Source organism: Trachypithecus francoisi, unplaced genomic scaffold (assembly GCF_009764315.1).
Source record: "Trachypithecus francoisi isolate TF-2019V2 unplaced genomic scaffold, Tfra_2.0 Lachesis_group7, whole genome shotgun sequence".
NCBI lineage: Eukaryota > Metazoa > Chordata > Mammalia > Primates > Cercopithecidae > Trachypithecus > Trachypithecus francoisi.
The window spans coordinates 100,085,743-100,109,764 of NW_022681472.1; the positions used below are offsets into that span (position 1 = coordinate 100,085,743).

Genomic DNA, 24,022 nt, shown 5'->3' on the forward strand with positions numbered 1-24,022 from the left:
CTCTGTCGCCCAGGCTGGAGTGCAGTGGCCGGATCTCAGCTCACTGCAAGCTCTGCCTCCCGGGTTTACGCCATTCTCCTGCCTCAGCCTCCAGAGTAGCTGGGACTACAGGCACCCGCCACCTCGCCCAGCTAGTTTTTTGTATTTTTTAGTAGAGACGGGGTTTCACCGTGTTTGCCAGGATGGTCTCGATCTCCTGACCTCGTGATCCACCTGTCTCGGCCTCCCAAAGTGCTGGGATTACAGACTTGAGCCACCGCGCCCGGCCTGATTCAGTTTTAAGAACTGTATCCCTGGCCGGGCGTGGTGGCTCATGCCTGTAATCCCAGCACTTTGGGAGGCCAAGGCAGGCAGATCACCTGAGGTCAGGAGTTCGAGACCAGCTTGGCCAACAAGGTGAAACCTCATTTCTACTAAAAATACAAAAATTAGTCGGGTGTGGTAGCAGGCGCCTGTAATTCCAGCTACTCGGGAGGCTGAGGAAGGAGAATTGCTTGAACCCAGGAGGCAGAGGTTGCAGTGAGCTGAGACCATGCCATTGCACTCCAGCCTGGGGAACAAGAGCAAGACTTTGTCTCAAAAAAAAAAAAAATACTTAGAATAATTCTGAACAAATACAAATTTTTAATTATGAATAAACCAGATTCATCTTCCTCATAGTAATATTGCAATGGAATCTAGACTCTTGAATCAGGAGTAAAAAAATGAAGAAAATAAAATAAAGGAATAGAAATATCAGAGATAGTAAAAGAGCTATCTGAATTTGAGAAATGTATGTTTTAAATATATCTACCAAACAACAGTATTTTCAGCATTTTTTGGGAAAAATACCATAAGATGCAAAGAGGTACCCACTTGGTGTAACAGCTATGAGGTCTGCCGAGTGTGAAGCTCCCCTCCTTTGCCTGCATAGGAATTGAGACATCCCATGGTTTCTGGGGCACAGGATCTGCAGGTCATAAGGGCAGGTTTTGAGGAAAATACCCATTTTTGAGTTGAATTTTTACTAAAAAGTTAGCATATCCTTTCTGATCTTGAATAAAGTTAAAGCTCCAGATAAAGGGTTTTCTAGGCCAGGCATGGTGCCTCATGCCTGTAATCCCAACACTTTCGGAGGCCAAGGTGGGCGGATCAGTTGAGGCCAGGAGTTCGAGACCAGCCTGGCCAACATGGTAAAACCCGTATCTACTAAAAATACAAAAATTAGCCAGGCGTGATGGGGCATACTTATAATCCTAGTTACTTGGGAGGCTGAGGCACAAGAAAAGCTTGAATCTGGGGGCACAGAGACTGCAGTGAGCCAAGATCATGCCACTGCACTCCAGCCTGGGCAACAGAGCAAGACTGTCTCCAAAAAAAAAAAAAAGTTTTCTAATTTTATGTAATTTCTCACTAATATATCTTTAGACTTTTTCCTTGTTTCATACAAAACAGGTGTTTCCACACACTTAGGCTTTCCATCCATTTCACATGATACTTGATGAAAATATCTTTTTATATCACTTTATCCATATAACACTAGTGTTTTAAGAGAATACTGAAAATAGTCCAACTTTCAAATTTTAAGTGCAATAATTAGTATGGTTAATTGACATTTAGGAAGGGCATGTAATGTTCTTAGAAAAAGAACTTTATTTGGAATGTAAGATTTTATTGGGATAATAGTTCTTATGCCTTAAATTACCTTAGTTCAAATAAACTAATGTCAAAGAAAGAATTATGGCTGTTTTTACCAAAATTCACTACAATTTTATGATTACTCTCCAATATAACTTCAAGATGTTGAGGAAAATAAAACAGGCAGTCTCTGAAGTTTTTCCACAGGAACAGCATGCTAACTGCTTCTTTTTTGAGTTATTTTGTGACATTGAATCACCAAAGAAAGGCTTCCTATAGAGTTAACAGAAACTTCTCTTGGGCTGAAGGCTGCTTGTGGTTCCACGTGCAGTTTCTGTGAGAATGGATTCTTGTGTCAGCCATGGGTCACAACTTTCTGTGCACTTTCTGGTGCTGGATTAGGTGGCCGTGCTGGTTGAAGGCACGGCCACACTCCCCGCACTCGTAGGGCTTCTCGCCTGTGTGGATTCGCTGGTGCTGGATGAGCACTGAATACTGGCTAAAGGCCTTCCCACAGCTATTGCATTCATAGGGCTTCTCACCCGTGTGGGTCCTCAAGTGCACAATCAGAGTTGCTTTCAGGCTGAAGGCTTTGCCACATTCTGTGCACTGGAAGGGCTTTTCACCCGTGTGGATTCTCTCATGCTGGATCAGAGACCGGCGTGCACTGAAGGCGTGCCCACATTCACCACACACATAGGGTTTCTCCCCAGTGTGGACTCTCTGGTGCTGGATCAGGTGTGAGTGCTGAACGAAGGCCTTCCCGCATTCGTAGCATGCATAGGGCTTTTCCTCGGTGTGGATCCGCTCGTGATTCATCAGGGTGGACCGGTGGCTGAAGGTCTTCCCACACTCACTGCACTCATAGGGCTTCTCCCCAGTGTGCACGTTGTGGTGCTGAATGAGGACTGAGCGGTCGCTGAAGGCCTTCCCACATTCACTGCATGTGTAGGGCTTCTCCCCGGTGTGGATCCTTTGGTGCTGCAGCAGTGTCCTCTTCACACTGAAGGTTTTCCCACACTCATTGCACCTGTGAGGCTTCTCCCCAGTGTGTACCCTCTGGTGGCTCCGCAGGACAGTGCTATGGTTGAAGGCTTTCCCACACAATGGACACACGTACGGCCTTTCTCCCGTGTGGATCCGCTGGTGCTGAATGAGATGTGAGAGCTGAGTGAAGGCTTTCCGACACTCAAGACATTCGTGAGGCTTCTCTCCCGTATGTATCTTGTGATGCTGAGCAAGATCTGAGCTCACTCTAAAGGCTTTTCCACACTCATTACACTCATAGGGCTTCTCACCTGTGTGAATTCTCCTGTGTTTACTAAGGACTGAGCTCTGGCTGAAGGCCTTCCCACACACACTGCACACATAGGGTTTCTCTCCAGTGTGGATACGCTGATGCTGAAGGAGGTGAGAACTCCGGCCAAAGCACTTCCCACACTCAACACACATGTAGGGCCTCTCTCCACTAGGCACTGCCTGGTGTGGAGTGAGTGGCATGCTTTGGCTTAAGCCCTGAACTTCACGGTGGTCAACAGAGTTTGGACTCAGACAGAAGCTTCGCTTTGTTTCATTATTTTCTTGATCAATCCTCCCCAAGGGTGTTTTCCCCAGAATCACTGTTTCCTCTGAAATTAATGACTTCGGACTCAAGTCTGTACTTTGACTCTCTCCCTTGGTTTCACATTCTGAAAGAACAAATCCAAAATGAAAATGTTAATGCTACTCAAAACTGAAGAGCTAGTGCAACACTGAAACTGGCCTTGCTGATGAAGGTGCAAAAATCCCTCAATGCACACGTCTGTGTGAGCTAGAGAGGAACAGAACCACCATAACTGTGTCAAACAACTAGAAATCTGAAGATAATGTTTCCAAACAGGAATGTGCCAAGGCTAATTGTGAGGTTTAAGAGAAAGGTGCAAACTCCAGTTTGAGGTCACACCCCTGCGTGGAGTCCACAGAACAGCAGGGCAATAGCCCAGTGGTGCCTGAGCTCTGCCCTCCCAGGGGTCCTCATGTGGACAGAGCTGAAATGCAGGCCGACACAATGTGGGTGCCCTGTGGGGCAGACAGCAGCACTTGGGCAGGCAGGGAGCGGTGTGAGTTATTGTGAGCAAGTTGGGGGGTGCCATCTGGAGGCCAATAGACATTGTACATGAGGTAGGGGTGGTGGTGCTGTTACCTCTTTGTGGAAAATAATTTCTCTCTCTTTTTTTTTTTTGAGACGGAGCCTTGCTCTGTTATCCAGGCTGGAGTGCGGTGGTGCCATCACGGCTCACTGCAAACCCCACCTCTCGGGTTCAAGCGATTCTTGTGTCTGAGTCTTCTGAGTAACTGCGATTACAGACGCACACCACCATGCCTGGCTAATTTTTGTATTTTTAGTAGAGATGGGGTTTTGCCATGTTGGCCAGACTGGTCTTGAACTCTTGACCTCAAGTGATTCACCCACCTCAGTCTCCCAAAGTACTGGGATTACAGGTGTGAACCACTGGGCCTGCCATGTGGAAGATAATTTCATGTGCACCATGCAATGGTAGGAGGAGGGGAGGGAAGGACAAGACTGAAGGTGCAGAGGGACATAATGGGAATCTGCTGCCAACTTTAGGCCACAGATGAGGCCTTCAGGAGCAGCAGCACAGATGGCGGGAAAGGCTGGAGTGGAGACCCTTCTGGGAGCAGGTCGAGTGCTCTGCAGGCTGATTGTGTGTGAGTGGGTGAGAGGTAAGAGGTGCTGAGGACAACAGTGATTTTTTTTTTTTTTTTAGAGGAGTCTCGCTCTGTCACTGGAGTGCAGTGGCTGCTATCATAGCTCACTGCAGCCTCAAGCTCCTGGGGGGCTCAAATGATCCTCCTGCCTTTGCCTCCCAAAGTGCTGGGATTACAGGCTTGAGCCATTGTGCCTGGCTCTAAACATTATTTTATTTAGTTATGCACGTTTCTGAGCTTTCTATAATTTCATGGAGCACAGTCTTCTCGCACTTGTTTTCCCATCAGCATTATGTTTTTGAGACATATCATGTTGTTGTACAGCAGTTATTCAATCATTTTCACTGCAGTATTTTCCATTACGTTAAAATACCATAGTTTGTTTATGTCTATTCTGTTTATGAACATAATTCTTTTTTTTTTGAGACAGAGTCTCACCCTGTCACCCAGGCTGGAGTGCAATGGCATGATCTCAGCTCACTGCAACCTCTGCCTCCTGGGTTGAAGTGATTCTCCTGCCTCAGCCTCCCTGGCGGCTGGGATTACAGGCACATGCCACCACGGCCAGCTAATTTTTTTGTATCTTTAGTAGAGACAGGGTTTCACCATGTTGGCCAGGATGGTCTCAAACTCCTGACGTTGTGATGCACCTGCCTTGGCCTCCCAAAGTGCTGGGATTACAGGCATGAGCCACGGCACCCAGTCCTGAATTATTTTCAAATTTTTTTAAATCATGAAGCATGCTTCTGTGAGGGTTCTCCTATGTTTCCTGGCGCTTACACACAAATGCCCTTGCTGTGTACATATGCAAGACTGGGAAGTGGTAAACAGAGGAATTCATGTTTTCAATTTCAGGTTTTTTTGGTTTTTTTTTCCCCTTCAGTTTATCTCCATTCTCTCAGGATGTGATGTTTTCAATTTCATTGGACAATGCCATACTTTTCCAAAGTGGCTATGTTAATTTATATCCCTATTAGCTGCCCTACATCCTCACCCACATGTGATATTGTCAGATCTTTCCATTTTTTCCATTCTGAAGGTAACATCGTGTCACAGTGGTTCTGATTTCCACTTTACTGATGAATAATGAGGCTGAGCAGTTTTCTTGTTTATTGGCCCTTTGGTTTTCCTAATCTACGCAGAAACTTGTGCCTACTTTTCTTTTTGAGTATGTGTCTTTTTATTCTATTCAGAGGAATTTATTTATTAAGTGTATCGACAAATTCAAACAGTGAGAATTTAAGTTTTTTTAATTAAAAAATTTAAATTCACTATCTTCAGTTTAATTTTTTTGAGATGGAGTTTCAGTCTTATTGACCAGGCTGGAGTGCAATGGTGTGATCTCAGCTCACTGCAACCTCCGCCTCCCAGGTTCAAGCGATTCTCCTGCCTCAGCCTCCCGAGGAGCTAGGATTACAGGCATGCACCACCACGCCCAGATAATTTTTTGTATTTTTAGTGGAGATGGGGTTTCACCATGTTGGCCAGCCTGGTTTCGAACTCCTGACCTCAGGTGATCCATCCGCCTTGGCCTCTCAAAGCGCTGGGATTACAGGCGTGAGCTACCGCCCCCGGCCCAGTTTAATACAATTTTTAACATATCTCATTTTAGAAAGTTACTCTGTGTGGGTTTTTTTGAGACAGGGTCTCACTCTGTCACCCAGGCTGGAGTGCAGTGGTGTGATCATGGCTCACTGCAACCTCCACCTCCTGGGCTCAAGCCATCCTCCCGTCTCAGCCTCCATGTGGCTGGGATTACAGGAATGCACCACCATGTCTGGCTAATTTTTAAATTTTATTTTGTAGTGTGGGGTCTCAGTATCTTGCCTAGGCTGGCTACATGTTTTTTAAACTGATAGAAGTTTTAGTTCTTTCTTTCTTTAATGTATAAGCCTCATCTTCACAGAATAAAAGCCTATAGGCTAAAGAAATAGTTACTCATTTACACGGAAAAGTATTATTTCTATTGTCTGAAGTTTCACCAGGTGTGGTGGCTCATGTCTGTAATCCCAGCACTTTGGGAGGGCAAGGCGGCAGGATCACTTGAGGCCAGAAGTTCAAGACCAGCTTGTGCAACATGGTGAAACCCCATCTCTACAAAAATTAGCTGGGTATGGTGGTCTACACCTGCGGTTATAGCTACTCTCGGGAAGCTGAAGTGGGAGGAATGCTTGAGCCCAGGAGGCTGAAACTGTGATGAATCATGATTATGCCACTGCACTCCAGCCTGGGCAACAGAGTGACAGCCTGTCTAAAAAAAAAAAAAAAGGTTCCTGAATGGGTGGCTTCTGACCTGATGACAAGATGGGCAAGATGCCTTTAATAATGAAACATAGGCCAGGCACAGTGGCTCATGCCTGTAATCCCAGCGTGTTGGGAGGCTGAGGCAGGAGGACTGCTTGAGCCCAGGAGTTTGAGACCAGCTTGGGCAACATAGCAAGACCCTGTCTCTACAATGCACTCCAGCCTGAAACACACACACACACACACACACACACTAAACTGTATAAGAGATTACTTGCTCAATCATCCATGGCACGAAAGCATCATATGACTGTCTGTGAGACAGACTCAAGTTGCTGTGAAGGTCAAACTTGCCTGCACCTTGCATCCATACTATGCAGAAGCTGGACTTCAGCCAAGAGTCACTTGCTTTTAGAATGATGGTTTCAGTTGTTGTTTTAAGTATAAAGTGGGGAAGTATGTTTTAAGCATGACAAAAAAAGGAAAAAAAGTGATTTCACAGATACAAATTTTTAATTATAAAAACCCAGTAATCTCTCTAGGCCTACTATGGCTCACAAGAAAAGGAAAAATGTTTTAAATATTAAAAAACACAAAAAGCCCCTCCCTGGTGTTTTGTAGCAATTGTGTGAGTTGTTTAACACGCTTCATCGCACCCTGAGTAGCCTCTACATTCTTGTAGAACATGAGCATTAACACCTTCAGAGATTGTACTGAATTAAAAAGATCAGGTATACACTTACCCCATGGACAAGATAAACTGTCCTGTGTACAGGCTGTAGCGTGGTCACATTTGAGGTTGTCTGGAAAAAAAACAGCAAGTTGAAGTGACAACAAAATACTCCCTTCAAGAGTGGAAAATCCTGGCCGGGCACGGTGGCTCACATCTGTAATCCCAGCACTTTGGGAGGCCGAGGCGAGTGGATCACTTGAGGTCAGAAGTTCGAAACCAGCCTGGCCAACATATAGTGAAATCCCATCTCTACTAAAAAATACAAAAATTAGCTGGACGTGGGATGTGGTGGTGCGTGTCTGTAGTCCCAGCTACTAGGGAAGTTGAGGCAGGAGAATTGCTTGAACCCCGGAGGCAAAGAGGTTGCAGTGAGCTGAGATCTCACCACTGCACTCCAGCCTGGGGGACAGAGCAAGACTCCATCTCTCAAAAAACAAAAACAAAAAAGAGTGGCAAATCCTTCCATTGCTATTAGAACATGTAATTTACTGAGTTATAAACAGCAGAGGCAGGGCTGGGCAGGTGCACACACTTACCCATCCTGAGGAACTACCAGGACAAGACAAAGGCATATTCTACTCCTCACCTGCTCTGATGCCAGCGGCAGTAATCCAGGTTGTGGCAGGTGGCTTCTGCTTCTATGCACATCAGTAATCTAAAACTCACTCAGTCCCACTGTCCTCTGTGGCCTGTGCCAGAGGTGAGGTGACCAGGTGCTTCTGTGAAAAAACTTCTCATCTCCAACCAGCCATGCTCCCAGAGAATTTCACAGTCTCTGTGGTATCAAATTCAAAGGGCACTCAAAGGGAGTTTAAGCTCTCCATCAGGTGAGTACATAGCTGGACACGAGAGAGCCCAGGACTGGTTTGGCAGTGGCGGCAAAATGCCCTCCTGTGTTTTCTTACCTCCTACAGCTGCAGTCAGCAAGCAGAAGTTCTATGCAAGATTTCCAAGACATGATGATGTGTCTTCTTGTTTACAGTCACTTGGAAAATTAAATTCCTCTAGGGCTGGCATGTACCTTGTTCCTCTGAGGATATCTGATTTTGCAGGCCAGGAAGAGGTAGACTGTAACACCTGGTGCCCTATCTACATAAAGCTACTTTAGAAATGAGGAGGAGCTTTCAAGGGGAAAACCACCACATCTGAAACGCCGAAGCTGATCAGCCAGCAGAGGTGTTGCCCGAACTGTCCCTGCTCACCCCGAGTGGGGCACACTATGGCAGGACAGGCTGATGGAGGTTTTCCTAAGACTCAGACATCACCTTACTGAAGTCAGAGGTTCTTTGCCTTAAGCAACCACAAACACGAACTTCAGGGTTGGATCTAAGCACCATCTTTCCTTTTATAATTTTTTCCATCTAAAGGTCTTGTACATCTTTTGTTAGATTAATTCTTGGATACTTTATATTCCTGATGCTATTATAAATGTTATCTTTTAAAATATTACAACTTTGCTGGTTGCTGACAAATATAAATAAAACATTTTTGGCCAGGTGCAGTGGCTCATGCCTGTAATACCAGCACTTTGGGAGGCTGAGGCAGGTGGATCACCTGAGGTCAGAAGTTCCAGACTAGCCTGGCCAACATGGTGAAATCCTGTCTCTACTAAAACTACAAAATTAGCTGGGCATGGTGGCATGGACCTGTAATACCAGCTATTCAAGAAGCTGAGGCAAAAGAATTGCTTCAACCGGCCAGGCGCGGTGGCTCACGCCTGTAATCCTAGCACTTTGGGAGGCCAAGATGGGTGGATCATGAGGTCAGGAGATCAAGACCATCCTAGCTAACACGGTGAAACCCCATCTCTACTAAAAATACAAAAAAAAAAAAAATTAGTTGGGCGTGGTGGCAGGCGCCTGTAGTCCCAGCTTCTTGGGAAGCTGAGGCAGGAGAATGGCATAAACCTGGGAGGTGGCGGAGCTTGCAGTGAGTGGAGATTGCACCACTGCACTCCAGCCTGGGCGACAGAGCAAGACTCCATCTCAAAAAAAAAAATAAAGAAAAAAAACTGGGTGTGGTGGCGGGCACCTACTCAGGAGGCTGAGGCAGGAGAATGGTGTGAACCCAGGAGGTGGAGCTTGCAGTGAGCCAACATTGCGCCACTGCACTCCAGCCTCGGCGACAGAGTGAGACTCTGTCTCAAAAAAAACCCCAAAAAACCGCAGAATTGCTTGAACCTGGGCAGCAGAGTTTGCAGTAAGCCAAGACTCATGCCACTGCACTCCAGACTGGGTGACAGAGCAAGACTGTCTCAAAAAAAAAAAAAAAAAAATTTGTATCCAGCAAAACTGGTAATTTCCCTTGTGAAATTTTAATCAATCATTTTCCAGGCTGACAATCACATAAACTGCAAACAATGCTTTTTTCTTTCCAATTCGTATAGCTTTGATTTTGCCTTATTTTTTATTTTTATTTCTTTTTTGAAACAGAGTCTCACTCTGTCACCCAGGCTGGAGTGCAGTAGCGCGATCTCAGCTCACTGCAACCTCCGCCTCCCGGATTCACACCATTCTCCTGCCTCAGCCTCCCGAGTAGCTGGGACTACAGGTGCCCGCCACCACGCCCAGCTAATTTTTTTCTATTTGTAGTAGAGACAGGGTTTCACCGTGTTAGCCAGGATGGTCTCAATCTCCTGACCTTGTGATCCACTCGCCTCGGCCTCCCAAAGTGCTGGGATTACAGGCGTGAGCCACCGCACCCGGCCGGTTTTGCCTTATTTCATACATGGGATGCCCAGTACAGTGTTATATAGACATGGGGATGGCGGGCTCCTTTGTCTTGTTCTTGAGATGAACCTGTGTGTTTTCAGCACTTCACCTTGAGTGTTAGGTTGAGACACTTCCTTTCCACATTTAGGATGCTTTGTTCTTTTCTAAATCACCAGGTAACTCTCAAAACCTGAATGTCCTATTAGGAGCAAATCTGGCTAACCAGTCCAGGGACAGAATCACTGCAGCCACGCCCTAACTTCCTCTACATGGCTCTGCACATCAGCTTGTTGAAATTCACTGCTCTGCTCACTTCCCACCGCTGACTGCCACCTGATTCAGCAACCCCTAGTCCAGACTCCTTTGCCAGACAAGGCCAGATAAGGTTTTACCCCAGGTGGAAGCCACTCCAGTCAGCGGCTCAGTATGAACTAGGTCCACAGCTTTGCTCAGGACCTGTTTAGCCCTCGTGAGGGAGGGGCCAGCTCTCCTCACTCACCTGAGTAGTCACTCCACAGGCCCTGGCTCTTCTTAGTCCCCTTCCTGTCCAGGACCCAGGGATCTTCCCCTCGTTCCAGCTGGGAGATTATGTCAGGCTTGGATCCTGGAAGTCCTGCTCATGGGGAGGGAAGTCTTTGTTTATACAATATTTACAGAGCCCCCTCCCCCTGCCCAAGCCACTTGTGGGGACATGAAAATGGACAGGACTGACCTTCTGCTGGAGCTGAGCACCCAGAGAGGCGATGAGAGCAAACCTCCAGGACCAGCCTGCCCCAGGCCCCATACCCTGAGAAGCCCCCACCCCAGTCTAATACACAGATACACAGACAAGGCCTGCTAAGGGGGCTTACCCAATGAGACTACATTCCCATAGGTTTCCATCATCACATTTCTGTAGAGGCCTCTCTGAGCAGGACACAGGCGGTCCCATTCATCCTGGGAGAGGAGCACAGCCACATCCTCGAAGGTCAACTTGGCCTGGAATGACAGGGGCTGCTGCAGGTAAGACCAAATCCTGACCTCTGTGATGGGGAGTGGGTGCATGTGACATGAGCAGTGGCAATGGGGGGAGGGGCTGTGTGAGCTGAGGTGGGTACTGGGAAGGGGCCACAGAGTTCAGGGGATGCAGTGATGCTCTGGCTCTCTCAGGAGCTCTATGGGGCACAGAAGGAACCACAGGGCTCTGGCTGGGGGCACGGCATAAGCATTGGGGACAGTTTACCTGGGGTCCTGCCGGCACTGGCAAGAGCCTGGCTGCTGCCATCACCTGGTCTCCTGGGGCCTCTGAGGATCACAGAAATTGAAGGAGCCTCTGGGGCTGAGGAAGAGGAGAGGGCAAATGAGGGGCATGGCCTTGAGATCCTAACTTCCTGGGGGGGGCCCTCAGGGGATCCCTGGGCCTCAGAGTCAGTGAGGGGCACACTGAGGTCAGGTGCAAGGAGCTGCTACTTTTGCAGCCTTGGTCTGCCTTGCCTCCCCCATGAACTCTGACCCTATGGTTCAGGAGCCTGTCCAGGCCCTGAACACAGAGTTCCTGGGTCTGCCCAGCCAGTACTGGGCTCTCTGAACACCAGGTGCAAGGCACTTGCTGCACCCTGGTCCTGGCCCATGGTCCTGCCATACACAAGGATACCAGCTCACCAAGGCCCTGTGTGTTCTATACCTGAGGCACTCACACAAGTACCAGACTGTCCCCAAGTCATGTGGGGGATACAGGCATCAGGCCAAGCTGCTTCCCCAAACACCCTCCCAATTAAGAAAGCCTTGGCCACCAGGGTGACAAGACTCCCCTCACCCCACGCTTAGGCAGCCCTGGTGCTCCAGTGTGGCACCAGGTTCAACCAGGTATTCAAAGGGGAGGCATGAGAAGTGGTCAGTTCTGGACAAACTGAGTCAACAGTGGCCCAGGGATCTGGTCTGAGCAGCTGAAGGAAAACTTGTCATCAAGTGAGAAAGGGATGCTGGGGTAGTGGGGCCTGTGCTGGAACGTAACACAACAAGGTAAGCAAGGGTATCTGACACACACCCAAACGGCTGGGAAAAAGGGGGAGCGGGCGCAAGAGCTTTCCTGACACATTTGGTCCTGTACAGGATAGGGTTCACAGTCCTTTGGAGCATCAAAGTCTGTGACAGGGACACAGAAACCAAGCAGGTGACCAAAGGTGGGAGATCACTCCAGAAAAACGTGGTATAAGAAAGCAACCAATCCCCTCACATGCTTGCCTCAGATGGGCACCACAACAAACAGGTGCTTTAAGAGTGACAAAATCGGTGTCAGGGCTGCCCGGAAGAAAGGGCCTGGGGGCAGAAGTCAAGGGATATCATAATCCCATTGTCTATAAAACATCAGATACAGGCAGGCATGGTGGCTCATACCTGTAATCTCAGCACTTTGGAAGGGCGAGGCGGGTAGATCACCTGAGGTCAGGAGTTTGAGACCAACCTGGCCAACATGGTGAAACCCCGTCTCTACTAAAAATACAAAAATCAGGCCTGGCGCAGTGGCTCACGCCTGTAATTCCAGCACATTGGGAGGCCGAGGCAGACGGATCACCCAAAGTTGGGAGTTCAAGATCAGCCATGACCAACATGGGGAAACCCCGTCTCTACTAAAAACACAAAATTAGCCAGGCGTGATGGTGCATGCCTGTAGTCCCAGCTACTCGGGACGCTGAGGCAGGAGAACTGCTTGAACCTGGGAGGTGGAGGTTGCGATGAGCCAAGATCATGCCATTGCACTTCAGCCTGGGCAACAAGAGCAAAACTCCATCTCAAAAAAAAAAAAAAAAAAAATCAGCTGGGTGTGGTGGTGCATGCCTGTAATCCCAGCTACTCAGGAGGCTAAGGCAGGAGAATCACTTGAACCCAGGAGGCAGAGGTTGCAGTGAGCTGAGATCGTGCCACTGCACTCCAGCCCAGGCAACAGAGTGAGACCCTGTCTCAAAGCAAAACAACAAACACACATCAGATATATGTATATATTTGCATAGACAACTTTCAGGAAGATACACAATCAACTAACTGCTTGCCTCTGAAGAACAGGACAGGGAAACATGGATGGAGAGAGGCTGACTCTCAACCCTCCCCTGTGCTGCTGTTCTCCAAAAATGCCCACTCCCTCCAAATGTGTGTGTGTGTGTGTGCACATTTCTGTGTAAGTGCAATGCAATTCTAATTAGAATTCCAACAGAAGTCTTTTAAAGGAACGACTAAAACTACTTGAGAATTCATAAGAAGAATGGATGCTAGAGAATAGGAAAGAACAGGGGGTAGGGCCTGCCCTGCCAGGAATCAGAGCCAAGGGTGGGTAGGAAGGCACTGTAATTAAACCAGCAGGTTGTCGATAGAGGAACAGATGAGGCCAGATAAGTATGTGGGAAGTTGGAAGATAACAAAAATGGTACATTTTAGTTCAGCAGGAAATCAGTGGTTCCTTTAGTAACTTGGGTGTACCCAGATGGGATACATTAATAACCAAATTTTGTTTGTTTGTTTGTTTTGAGACAGAGTTTCACTCTTGTTGCCCAGGCTGGAGTGCAGGGCGAGAACTTGGCTCACCACAACCTCCATCTCCTGGGTTCAAGTGATTCTCCTGTCTCAGCCTCTCGAGTAGCTGGGATTACAGGCATGTGCCACCATGCCCGGCTAATTGTTTTTGTATTTTTTTTTTTTTTTTGAGACAGAGTCTCACTCTGTTGCCCAGGCTGGAGTGCAGTGGTGTGATCTTGGCTCACTGCCAGCTCCGCCTCCTGGGTTCACGCCATTCTCCTGCCTCAGCCTCCCGAGTAGCTGGGACTACAGGCATCCACCACCATGCCCGGCTTTTTTTGTATTTTTAGTAGAGACAGGGTTTCCCCATGTTGGTCAGGCTGGTCTCGAACTCCTGACCTCAGGTGATCCACCCGCCTCGGCCTCCCAAAATGCTGGGATTACAGGCGTGAGCCACCATGTGCAGTCACCAATTTTTTTTTTTTTTTGAGACGAAGTCTTGCTCTGTCACACAGGCTGGGGTACAACGGCGCAATCATGGCTCACTGCAACCTCCGCCTCCCAGGTTCAAGCAATTCTCCTGCCTCAGCTTCCCGAGTACCTGGGATTACAAGCACCCACCACCATGCCCAGCTAATTTTTTTTTGTATTTTTAGTAGAGACGGGGTTTCACCATCTTGGTCAGGCTGGTCTCGAACTCCTGACCTCAGGTGATCCACCTGCCTCGGCCTCCCAAAGTGCTGGGATTACAGGCATGAGCCACTGCGCCTAGCCCAACAGTAACCAATTTTGGATTAAGACGAAGACCAAGTGTGATCATTAACAGTGGCTTCCTGTGCTCCTGGTCCCCCTGTCTGACATCTGCCTATCCTCAAGGGCAGAAGTGCCTTCTCTCCTACCACACCCTGACCCTTTCCATGGGTCACCCGCCAGCGCACAGATCTGCCATTTTTTTATTTTGAAACAGAATCTCACTCCGTTGCCCAGGCTGGAGTGCAGTGGTATGATCTCGACTCAGTGCAACCTCCGTTTCCCAGGCTCAAGCGATCCTCCTACCTTAGTCTCCTGAGTAGCTGGGACAACAGGTACCTGCCTCCATGCCCGGCTAATTTTTGTACTTTTTGTAGAGATGGGGTTTCACCATGTTGCCCAGGCTGGTCTTGAACCCCTGAGCTCAAGTGATCTGCCCCTCTCAGCCTCCCAAAGTGCTGGAATTACAGGCGTGAGTCACTGCACCTGGCCCTGCACACGAATTTGACCTTTGGTGAATGCACAGCTCTAGTCCCCTGGAAACCTGGCAGAGGTGGGTGGTCATTCTCTCTCCGGCCCAACCGCACCTGGGCTGGGACTCAATGATGAACAACCACAGGAAGTACATTCAGGGCCTCCTGAGCAGGTCTTGCAGCCAGTTCTCCCGACACAGGAGGTGTGGCTTGTATGACCACGAGGCTTTTGACTAGGCTAACTCCTCCTTCTACCTGCATCTTGTGTTTATGCACCCGAGTACTCCCTGGATGGCTGCTGAATGATGCTGGCCAGCTTTTCCATGAACCTGTTGCTAGGCATGGTTGTCCCGTGAGTCTGAAAAGTCAGTTGAGCCCAGTAGCTCTTTTGGTACACTTGAGCTGGTGATCCCCCGTCCCTCTGACTCAACATTTCAATATGGGTGTCTTATAGCATCTCAGACATTTAATATTCCAAACTGAGCACCTCCTCTACCACCATTTCTGCGCCCAGCTTGGTCTGTGAACCTGTACATAAGCCTCCTTCCTTCTTCACTCTCACATTTCTAATTCACCTTCCAAGCACATCCAGAACCTGACCATGTTGCCCATCTCGCCCTCCCTGCCCCATGACAACCACCCCTAGATGTTCAGCAGCTCTCAGCACAGTCTGCCAGCCAAGCCCCTCCATCTACCTTCCTGTGAGAACACAGTGACTGTCCTCTGCGCCAAGGTCCTTCCAGGACCCCACTGGCTCCTCTGGGCATGCCCCAAACTTTGTGATTTTCCTCAGAGCCCTGCAGCCCTTTATCCCTTGGCCTGTGCTCCCCATCCATCTCTTAGAGACCTCTGCCCCACCCACTGCAGCAGCCCTGGCCCCACCCAGCTCTCACCCTATCCCTTTCTCCTGCACCAGCAGACCAAGAAGCAGGCCCAACAGAGTAATCAGTGGTCGACAGTTTTTTTTTTTTTTAATTACTTCTAGGCTAATGCTTAAAAATTGCCAGGCAATGTACTTTTTAAAACTTTTAATTAATTTCTTAGAGACAGGGTCTCACTTTGTAGTCCAGGCTGGAGTACAGTGGCTTAATCACAGCTCAATGCAGCCTCCAACTCCTGGGCTCCAGGTGATCCTCCCACTTGAGCCTCCCAAGTAGCCAGGATTACAGGTCGCACCACTACGCCTGGATAAATTTTTTTTGGTAGAGACGAGGTCTTGTTATGTTGCCCAGACTAGTCTTGAACTCCTGGGCTCAAGGGATCCTCCCTCCTTGGCCTCTGAAAGTGTCAAGATTACAGGCCTGAGCCACCACACCCAGCCTGTTTGTTGAATAAATGAATGAAGAGCAATGAGCTCACACTTTATGCCATTTGTAATAGCAAGTACGGAGTCAACACTTGCCACTGGCAGACGTGGGAAAGTGGAGTTTCTCATACTCTTAAGAAGGCTACCTAGCAGTATTTCGGCAAATCAGACTGGCTCTTGGATAGTGGGTACCTTATAAGAATGGATGTGGGTGAGGGTGCAGATTCAAGGATGTTGCTGAGGCAAATGCTATGTTGGTCCTTCCACATACAAGTTACATACCTGCTAAAGAGGAAGATGTATGCTGTGTCAGGTCGCCAGATGGGTGAGTGAAAATGCAGCATGGGGTCAGCATGCAGGGGACAATCTCATTTTGTAAACTATGACCCCGAGCCCATGAAGGGTATGTGTGTCACACGGACCTGGGACTGGTTCACCTGCCTCACTTGGGCCAGCTGCACTGAGGCCCCACCTGTAAATCCAGGAGATGACACACTCCTCTGAAGGCCTGGAGATCACGTGGTTGGTGAGAGGAGAGTGCTAAGAACAGGCTTGGCTCAGAGGAGGATGCTGCTGGATAAGGTGTTATTATCTATTTGATTAAATTAACACACAGAGGAAAAACTCCAAAGGACAATACCAGGCTGTCAACAAGTGTGCGGCAAGGAGAAGTGAAAGGGAAAGACTGCCACCTGGGGTAAGTCTCAGAAAAGCATAAACACGAAATGCAGTATCAGGTCTCTATTGAAAGATGACCTTCACATATTGCTAATTAAAAAAAAAAAAAAATCTGGGCCGGGCGCGGTGGCTCAAGCCTGTAATCCCAGCACTTTGGGAGGCCGAGACGGGCGGATCACGAGGTCAGGAGATCGAGACCATCCTGGCTAACACGGTGAAACCCCGTCTCTACTAAAAATATAAAAACTAGCCGGGCGAGGTGGAGGGCGCCTGTAGTCCCAGCTACTCGGGAGGCTGAGGCAGGAGAATGGCGGGAACCCGGGAGGCGGAGCTTGCAGTGAGCTGAGATCTGGCCACTGCACTCCAGTCCAGGCGACAGAGCGAGACTCCGTCTCAAAAAAAAAAAAAAAAAATCGGCTGGGCGCGGTGGCTAATACCTGTAATCGCAGCACTTTGGGAGGCCACAGGAGTTTGAGACCAGCCTGGCCAACACAGTGAAACCCCGTCTCTAATAAAAATACAAAAAAATTAGCCAGGCGTGGTGGCAGGCGCCTGTAACCCCAGCTACTCGGGAGGCTGAGGCAAGAGAATTGCTTGAACTTGGGAGGCAGAGGTTGCAGTCTGCCGAGATTGTGCCACAGCACTCCAGCCCGGGCGACAGAGCGAGACTCCGTCTCAAAAAAAAAAAAAAAAAAATCACAAAGTCTGATTGTATTCTGGTAATAAATGAACAAAAATGGCTGGGCATGGTGACTCATACCTACAATCCTAGTACTTTGGGAGGCCAAAGTGGGAAAATTGCCTGAGTTCAGGAGTTCAAGACCACCCTGGACAATACAGTGAGACCCCGTCTCTACAAAAAATTTTTAAATATTAGCTAGTCTGTAGACCCAGGTACTCTGGAGGCTGAGATGGGAAGACTGCTTGAGCCCAGGAGGTCAAGACTGCAGTAAGCTGTGACTGCACCACTACACTCCACCCTGGGCAACAGAATGAATCCCTGTCTCAATAACTAAATATTTAAAAATATATACAATATACATTTTAAAAGTGGTATTAACTAGTTTAATTTTTTTCCTTATACTATGGCAGATAAAAGGTTTCAGTTTCCTGGAACAAGCCTGAAACCAGGCCAGGCAAACACCATGGGCCTCAACCTAAACCTTGCATACTCAAGCAGGAAAACGTAAGAGCTGTCTGGGGTGACAGAAACTGGCTTTTAACAACACACTCCATCCACACTTCGCGGGATTCTGAGGTCCAACTCCAAGCTTTGCTCCGTGAGAACACACTTCAGGCAGGGAGAGAGCGTGATTTGGACCGTTTTTAAAAATTAAAAGACAGGCTCATGACGAGTCCTCTATAGACGCCAGGCTCCAAGGCCAGGGGCTGGGACAGGCTGGAAATCACCTCCATCGAATACTGGAAGTGGAGTTTGAGGACCCCCCTCTTGAGGCCATGCCAACAGCTAACAAATGGGCAATATAAAGAACACCCACTCAGGGCACTGGCTGAGCAACGATCCCACCCACCCACTGATCACAAAGGTGGCAGCATGAAGAGTTCATTTTTCAAACTCAGGAATTTCAATTTTGAAAATTTCCCTAAGGAATAATCCAAAACAAAAACAATAGATCAATGTTGTTAACAGCAACTGGCTTTCCAGTTTTCTTTAGGTGATCGAAAGCCACATCGCAGTGAGACACTTCTATCACTCTTTTTGGAACTCCTGACTGTCTTGATGTGACAAAGCAGTATGCCTGTCATTCCAGAGGACCCTGAACATGGTGACACACTGGGACAGGCAGATTTGGAGTCTCCTGGTCTGGGGTGAGCTGCCAGGATCTCCTCCAGAGCCACTGCCTTCTCTTGCTTCTCATCATCCTTACACCCTGGACTTCCTTCTAACAAGCACTGCTCCCTCTTCATCACCAAGGAGCCCCTACCCCCAGGGTGAAAGCACTTTCAAGAGAGGCAGCTTCTGAGCCACCTGTGAGCACAAGGCAAAACACTGCTAAACTTAACCTAATCTAAACTAACTAACCTAAACTAACCCTAACCTGCAACCTTTCCAGAATTAATGATCAGAAATATGTATCCAAATTGATAGCTTTCTCACTGAGCACAGTGGCTCATGCCTGTAATGCCAGCATTTTGGGAGGCCAGGGTGGGTGGATCACCTGAGGTCAGGAGTTCAAGACCAGCCTGGGTGACATGGTGAAACCCTGTCTCTGCTAAAAATACAAAAATCAGCCGGGTGTGGTGGCACGTGCCTGTAATTCCAGCTCCTCCAGAGGCTGAGGCATGAGAATTGCTTGAACCCGGGAGGTGGAATTTGCAGTGAGCCGAGATCCCACCATTGCACCCCAGCCTGAGCAACAGAGCGAGACTCCATCTCAAAAGATGAAAAGCAAATAAACAAACAAAACAAAAAACAACCAAACTGATAGCTTATATACCAGTAAAACCTAGTCAGAAAATACGAAGGGAAAAAAATCTATTCAACAAATAGCAACAAGAAACAAGATTAAACCTTAGAAATGCACAGGATCCCTATAAAGAAAGCTGTAAAACATCAAGGAAACACTTGAGGACACTGATCTGGGAAAACATTTTTTGGGTAAGACCTCAAAAGCACAGAAACAAAAGCAAACTAGACAAATGGAATTACATCAACTAAAAAGCTTCTGTACACGAAAGGAAACAATCAGCAGAGTGAAGAGACAACATACAGAATGGGAGAAAATATTTACAAACTGTCCATCCAATAAGGGATTAATAACCAGAATGCAGAAGGGAGTCAAACAATTCAATAGAAAGCAACAACTAATCTGATTTAAAAACACGTAAATGATCTGAATAATTTATCAAAAAGATAATATGTATGGCCAACAGGCATATGAGAAAAATTAAAAATAGATCCACTATGTGACCCAGCAATTCCACTGCTTGGTATATACCCAAAAGAAAGGAAGTTAGTATATCAAAAAGATATATGAACATACATGTTGACTGCGGCACTATTCACAATAGCTAAGATATGGAATCAACCAAAATGTACATCAAATAAATGGATACAGAAAATGTGGTATATGTACACAATGGAATATGATTCAGCTATAAAAATAATCAAATTATGTCATTTGCAGCAACAGGGATGGAACTGGAGGTCATTATGTTAATTGAAACACGCCAGGTACAGAAAGAAAAATATTGCATGTTTTCACTTGTATGTGTGAGTTTAAAAAGTTGGTCTCATGGAGGTAGAGGGTAGAATGATGGTTACCAGAGGATGGGAAGGGTGGGGCTGGGGGGAGGTGAACATAGGTAAGTTAATGACTACAAACATACAGTCAGATATAATGAGTAAGTTCCAGTGTTTGATACCACGGTAAGGTGACTGTAGTTACTAATTTATTGTATATTTCAAAACAACCAGAAGAAGATATGTGAAATGCTTCCAACACAAAAAATGATGTTTGTATCCTAATTACCCTGATTTGATCATTATACATTGTATGCTATCCTTGTATCAAAATATCACATGTACCCCATAAATATGTATAATTATTATATTCAATAAAAAAGAACTTTAAAATACAGGTATATTTTTATTATTTTATGTGAGAAGGGCCATTCTAAGCAAAATACCAAAAGCAGAAAGCAGAGATCCAGAGATCCACAGCTTATAAATCAAAATCGTATGCGCATCAAAGCTACCAAACTCCAAAAATGGACCTAAAGGCATGCAACAATTTAGTATATGACAAAAGTGGTTTTTCAAATCAATGGAAAGATCAATAGTATTAGAAATGCCTATGATTTAGGGGAAAAAACGAAGCTGGAGTCCACGCTCACCCCACAAGAAAATATAAATTCCAGACGTATCCAACATTTTACAAGTACCACAGAAAAACAAGAGTTTATTTTAAAAATAATCTTGGAGTGGGGAAAGCCATTTAAAACACAGCACAGGCCGGGCGCGGTGGCTCAAGCCTGTAATCCCAGCACTTTGGGAGGCCGAGACGGGCGGGTCACGAGGTCAGGAGATCGAGACCATCCTGGCTAACACGGTGAAACCCCGTCTCTACTAAAAAATACAAAAAAAAAAAACTAGCCGGACGACGTGGCGGCGCCTGTAGTCCCAGCTACCCGGGAGGCTGAGGCAGGAGAATGGCATGAACCCGGGAGGCGGAGCTTGCAGTGAGCTGAGATCCGGCCACAGCACTCCAGCCTGGGTGACAGAGCGAGACTCTGTCTCAAAAAAAAAAAAAAAAAAAAACACAGCACAAAGCCCCAAATGCCTTAGGGCAAACTATTTGACTCTTAAAAATTTTAAATTTTCTATTTTGAAAAAGCCCAAACCAGAACCAAACACCATAATCAGAGTCAAAAGACAAATTGAGAAGTATATTTTCAACACACATGGAAAAAAATATGAGCTGGTAAATCACAAAGTAACACAAATGGCTAAAACACAAATGAAGGGATTTCAATCTCACCAATAAACGAAAAACGTTGACCTGCCAGGAATGCAGTGACCTGTCAAGCGCACAGGACCAGAGCCGCGGACGGGGCGGAAATGTCAGTGGCAATCTCCCACCGTTACCCACTTGGGAGAGTCCATCGGACAGAGATACCTACGTCCAGAAGACAGTTAGGAACTGAAAAATCCACGCGCACCGACCCGGCGGAGGACGAGCGGAGCGCCCCCTGCCGCCCCGGTGTTAGTCCAAACGACAGCAGCTTCCCTTTGATGACAGAAAAAAGGGTGTGCGCGCGTGCCTAGAGCGCTAACGGCATCCGAAACTGTTCACAGTTCCTGCCTCTTCATGCACTGGCAGAGAGTTGGGGGGTGACTTATATTTTTCTGACATGCCTGCATTACAAGTATTGCATATTATTTTCAATTTTAAAATTAAGCCAATAAACAACAAGGAAAATATTTGCTGTGTTGCAAAGAGTTGGGCTCATTCATTAAAACAGGGCTCTGACAAAGTAACAGAAAAGACAGCATCGACAGCAAACCGGGGAGAGGATAAGACACCCTGCAAGCAGCACACTCGAAAGCAGCTCGTTTTCGTCTTGAAGCGGGAAGACTTTTTACAGCTAAATAAAGTGGCCCTCCCGGTGCGCCGCCGGGGTCTTCATGGGGCTCCTCAGGTTGTGCATAAAACAGAAAAAACCTCCATTTTTATATTTTGGGGAAGCTCCCCACCCCTTTCCGGGCCCATCATAGGGGACACGAGACCCCCAGGAGCGCGGCCAGAAGAGCGGCCCGGGGGTCCGGACTGCGCCCCTAGGACTCCGGCCAACCTGGCCCGAGGCACGGCGCCGGTAGAAAGCGCGCGGGAGGGCCCGAGGGGGAGCAACGCCGGAGATCTGAGGAGATCCAAGGTGGGAGGGACGCCGGGGCTCTGAGGGGGCCCACGGGGGGAAGGGGGGAGGAAGGGACCGAGGCCGTCCGAGACGGGCGGGGGCGCGGGAGGCCCCCATGGGGTCCAAGGCCGGGCGAGGGGAAGGGTGGGAACCCCGAACCGGGGAGAGGGCGCGGTCTTGGCCCTGGGGAGGAGGCCGCCGCGCGTCCGTGAGGGGAGGGGACCAACGTAAACGGAAGGGGCAGTGCGTGCTCGCGGGGAAGAGTCCACGATTCGTATGGAGGACGCGCCGGCTCGGGTGTCCGTGATGGGAGAGGGTCCTGGCCGGCGCCGACACGCGGCCCCCACTCACCGTCCACGCCGCAGCCTCACGCGCGAAGGAGCGGCATCCCGCAGCACCCTCAGACAAAGGGCTGCCCCGCCCCGTCTGCGCAGCCGCCAATCCCTGGGGGCTCCTGCCCCTTAGTTCCCGCCCCCACAGCCGAGTTCGCCAATCCTGGAGGGCAACGCATGTTTACGTCACCTTACCCCCCTCCCCGCCCGAAGCCTCCCTCGGTGACCGACTGCAGGGAGCTCTCAGGCGCCACCGAGAGCCAGGCCTCCGCGATCCCTAGAGGGGCCGAACTGCTCTGGGCAATGGGCCCGGCCGGCACCCCGGCCGCACTTCCGGGCGCGTAGGCTACAGCCCCCCTTCGAGCCTTACCCGCTCGCAGTCCCGGTTCCCGAGTTCCTGCCGCCGTCGCCCTGTGGGGGACACCCCTGCCTGCCCCGCAGCCCCCCCTCGATTTGCGCTGGCTTCCGCCGTCCTGGAACTCGAGCTCGTTCCCCTCTCCAAGCCTTTGCCCTTGCGGTCCCTGCTGCTGGGAACGACCTTGCCCTCAGCCGCCTGGCTGGTCCCTGCCCCGCTGCAGTGCGAATGTCGCCTCCTCAGGGGCCCTTTGTCTTCCTTCGTTGCAACACTGAAGTCCTCTTGTTTGATGACTTGCGTGAGGTTATTCCACCCACTTGGGAGGCTGAGCGCTGCGAGGTCGGAGGCGCAGCCTCACTTCGCTGTGCCCGGCGCGGCGTGGTCCCGGCAGGGGGCGACACTGAACAGCGACTGCCTCCGTCGCCCACTCGGCCCTGGTGTTTGCTTTTTGGTGTGTTGACACCGCGCACCTGGGGGAGAGGGGCGGGCCACACCCGCGTGGAAGCTCCGGCACAGCCCAGGACCTGACGGCCGGCGGCAGGGCGGGTGGGGCTGGTTTGGAGCGGTGCCAGGGGAGGGGAAGGCCGGCGCCGAGTCCACTTTCCGCTGGCCTCACTCCCGAAGGCCAGGTCCGCGTCGTCCATCGGGCGCGTGGCCAGGCCCAGACTCTCAAGAGGCTTCTCCACAGGGCGGGGCTGGGGGCTGCTGGGGGGCGGCGGGGAAGGCTTAAGGTTGTGGGGTGGACTGGAAGCGAGTGCCCGGCCCGCGCTGTTGGAAGCGGAGGCCGGGAGGATGTGGCGATAATTCCGTAATTGCCACGCACCAGGCAAACGCCAAGTCTGCGCTGCGCTTCAGCGAACTTCGTAACAGCAACCCTTGCGGGCAGGGGTTCGCACTTCACGGAGCTTCCATCCACCAGGCGCGTTTCGAGCAGCGGGCCCGTTGCCTGGCGCACTAGAAGCCAATACTATGGCACCAGTGTTTGAGAAAAGAGAAGGCTTTATTAATTTCAAGGTCGACGGACAAGGAGACCGGAGGAGCGGCTCAAATGTGTCTTCCACACTGGGCTTAGGTCAAACTTGATGGGTTAGGGAGGACAGGTTGGCATGCAGAAGTGCTGGCGGGCAGGTTTCGATAGGAGGGCTTTAAACTTGGCCATTTATGGTAAGGTGTGGAATGGCAGGTTTCAGCACCACATCTTCCAGGATGATGGACTCTTCCTTTCTGAAAGCGTCCCGCCCCTCAA

The 24,022-nt window shown here is 49.0% G+C and overlaps 1 protein-coding gene and 1 long non-coding RNA gene across 9 annotated transcripts in view; one reads left to right on the forward strand and one right to left on the reverse strand.

Moving 5' to 3' along the window:
• LOC117079512 overlaps positions 1-18,916 on the forward strand; it is a 45,202-nt gene extending 26,286 nt beyond the window's left edge. For all 3 annotated transcript variants that reach the window (XR_004435481.1, XR_004435482.1, XR_004435483.1), the window contains 2 exons: positions 10,889-11,016; positions 17,803-18,916. This is a non-coding gene — a long non-coding RNA (uncharacterized LOC117079512). The remainder of the gene's footprint in view (positions 1-10,888; positions 11,017-17,802) is intronic.
• On the reverse strand, positions 1,362-22,924 carry ZNF250 (zinc finger protein 250). 6 transcript variants are annotated; one of them, XM_033203472.1, is made up of 6 exons: positions 22,792-22,924; positions 11,237-11,332; positions 10,866-10,992; positions 10,514-10,627; positions 7,314-7,373; positions 1,362-3,305 (listed from the first exon to the last, which is right to left on the reverse strand). In XM_033203472.1, the coding sequence occupies exons 2-6, from the start codon at positions 11,276-11,278 to the stop codon at positions 1,984-1,986; spliced, it is 1,665 nt and encodes a 554-aa protein (XP_033059363.1). In that variant the 5' UTR covers positions 11,279-11,332; positions 22,792-22,924; the 3' UTR covers positions 1,362-1,983. The 6 variants fall into 6 exon arrangements, with proteins under 6 accessions (XP_033059363.1, XP_033059359.1, XP_033059358.1 ...); XM_033203468.1 differs by having other exon boundaries at positions 10,866-11,007; XM_033203467.1 differs by lacking the exon at positions 22,792-22,924 and adding an exon at positions 22,441-22,663 and having other exon boundaries at positions 10,866-11,007.
• Between the last annotated feature and the right edge of the window lie 1,098 nt (positions 22,925-24,022).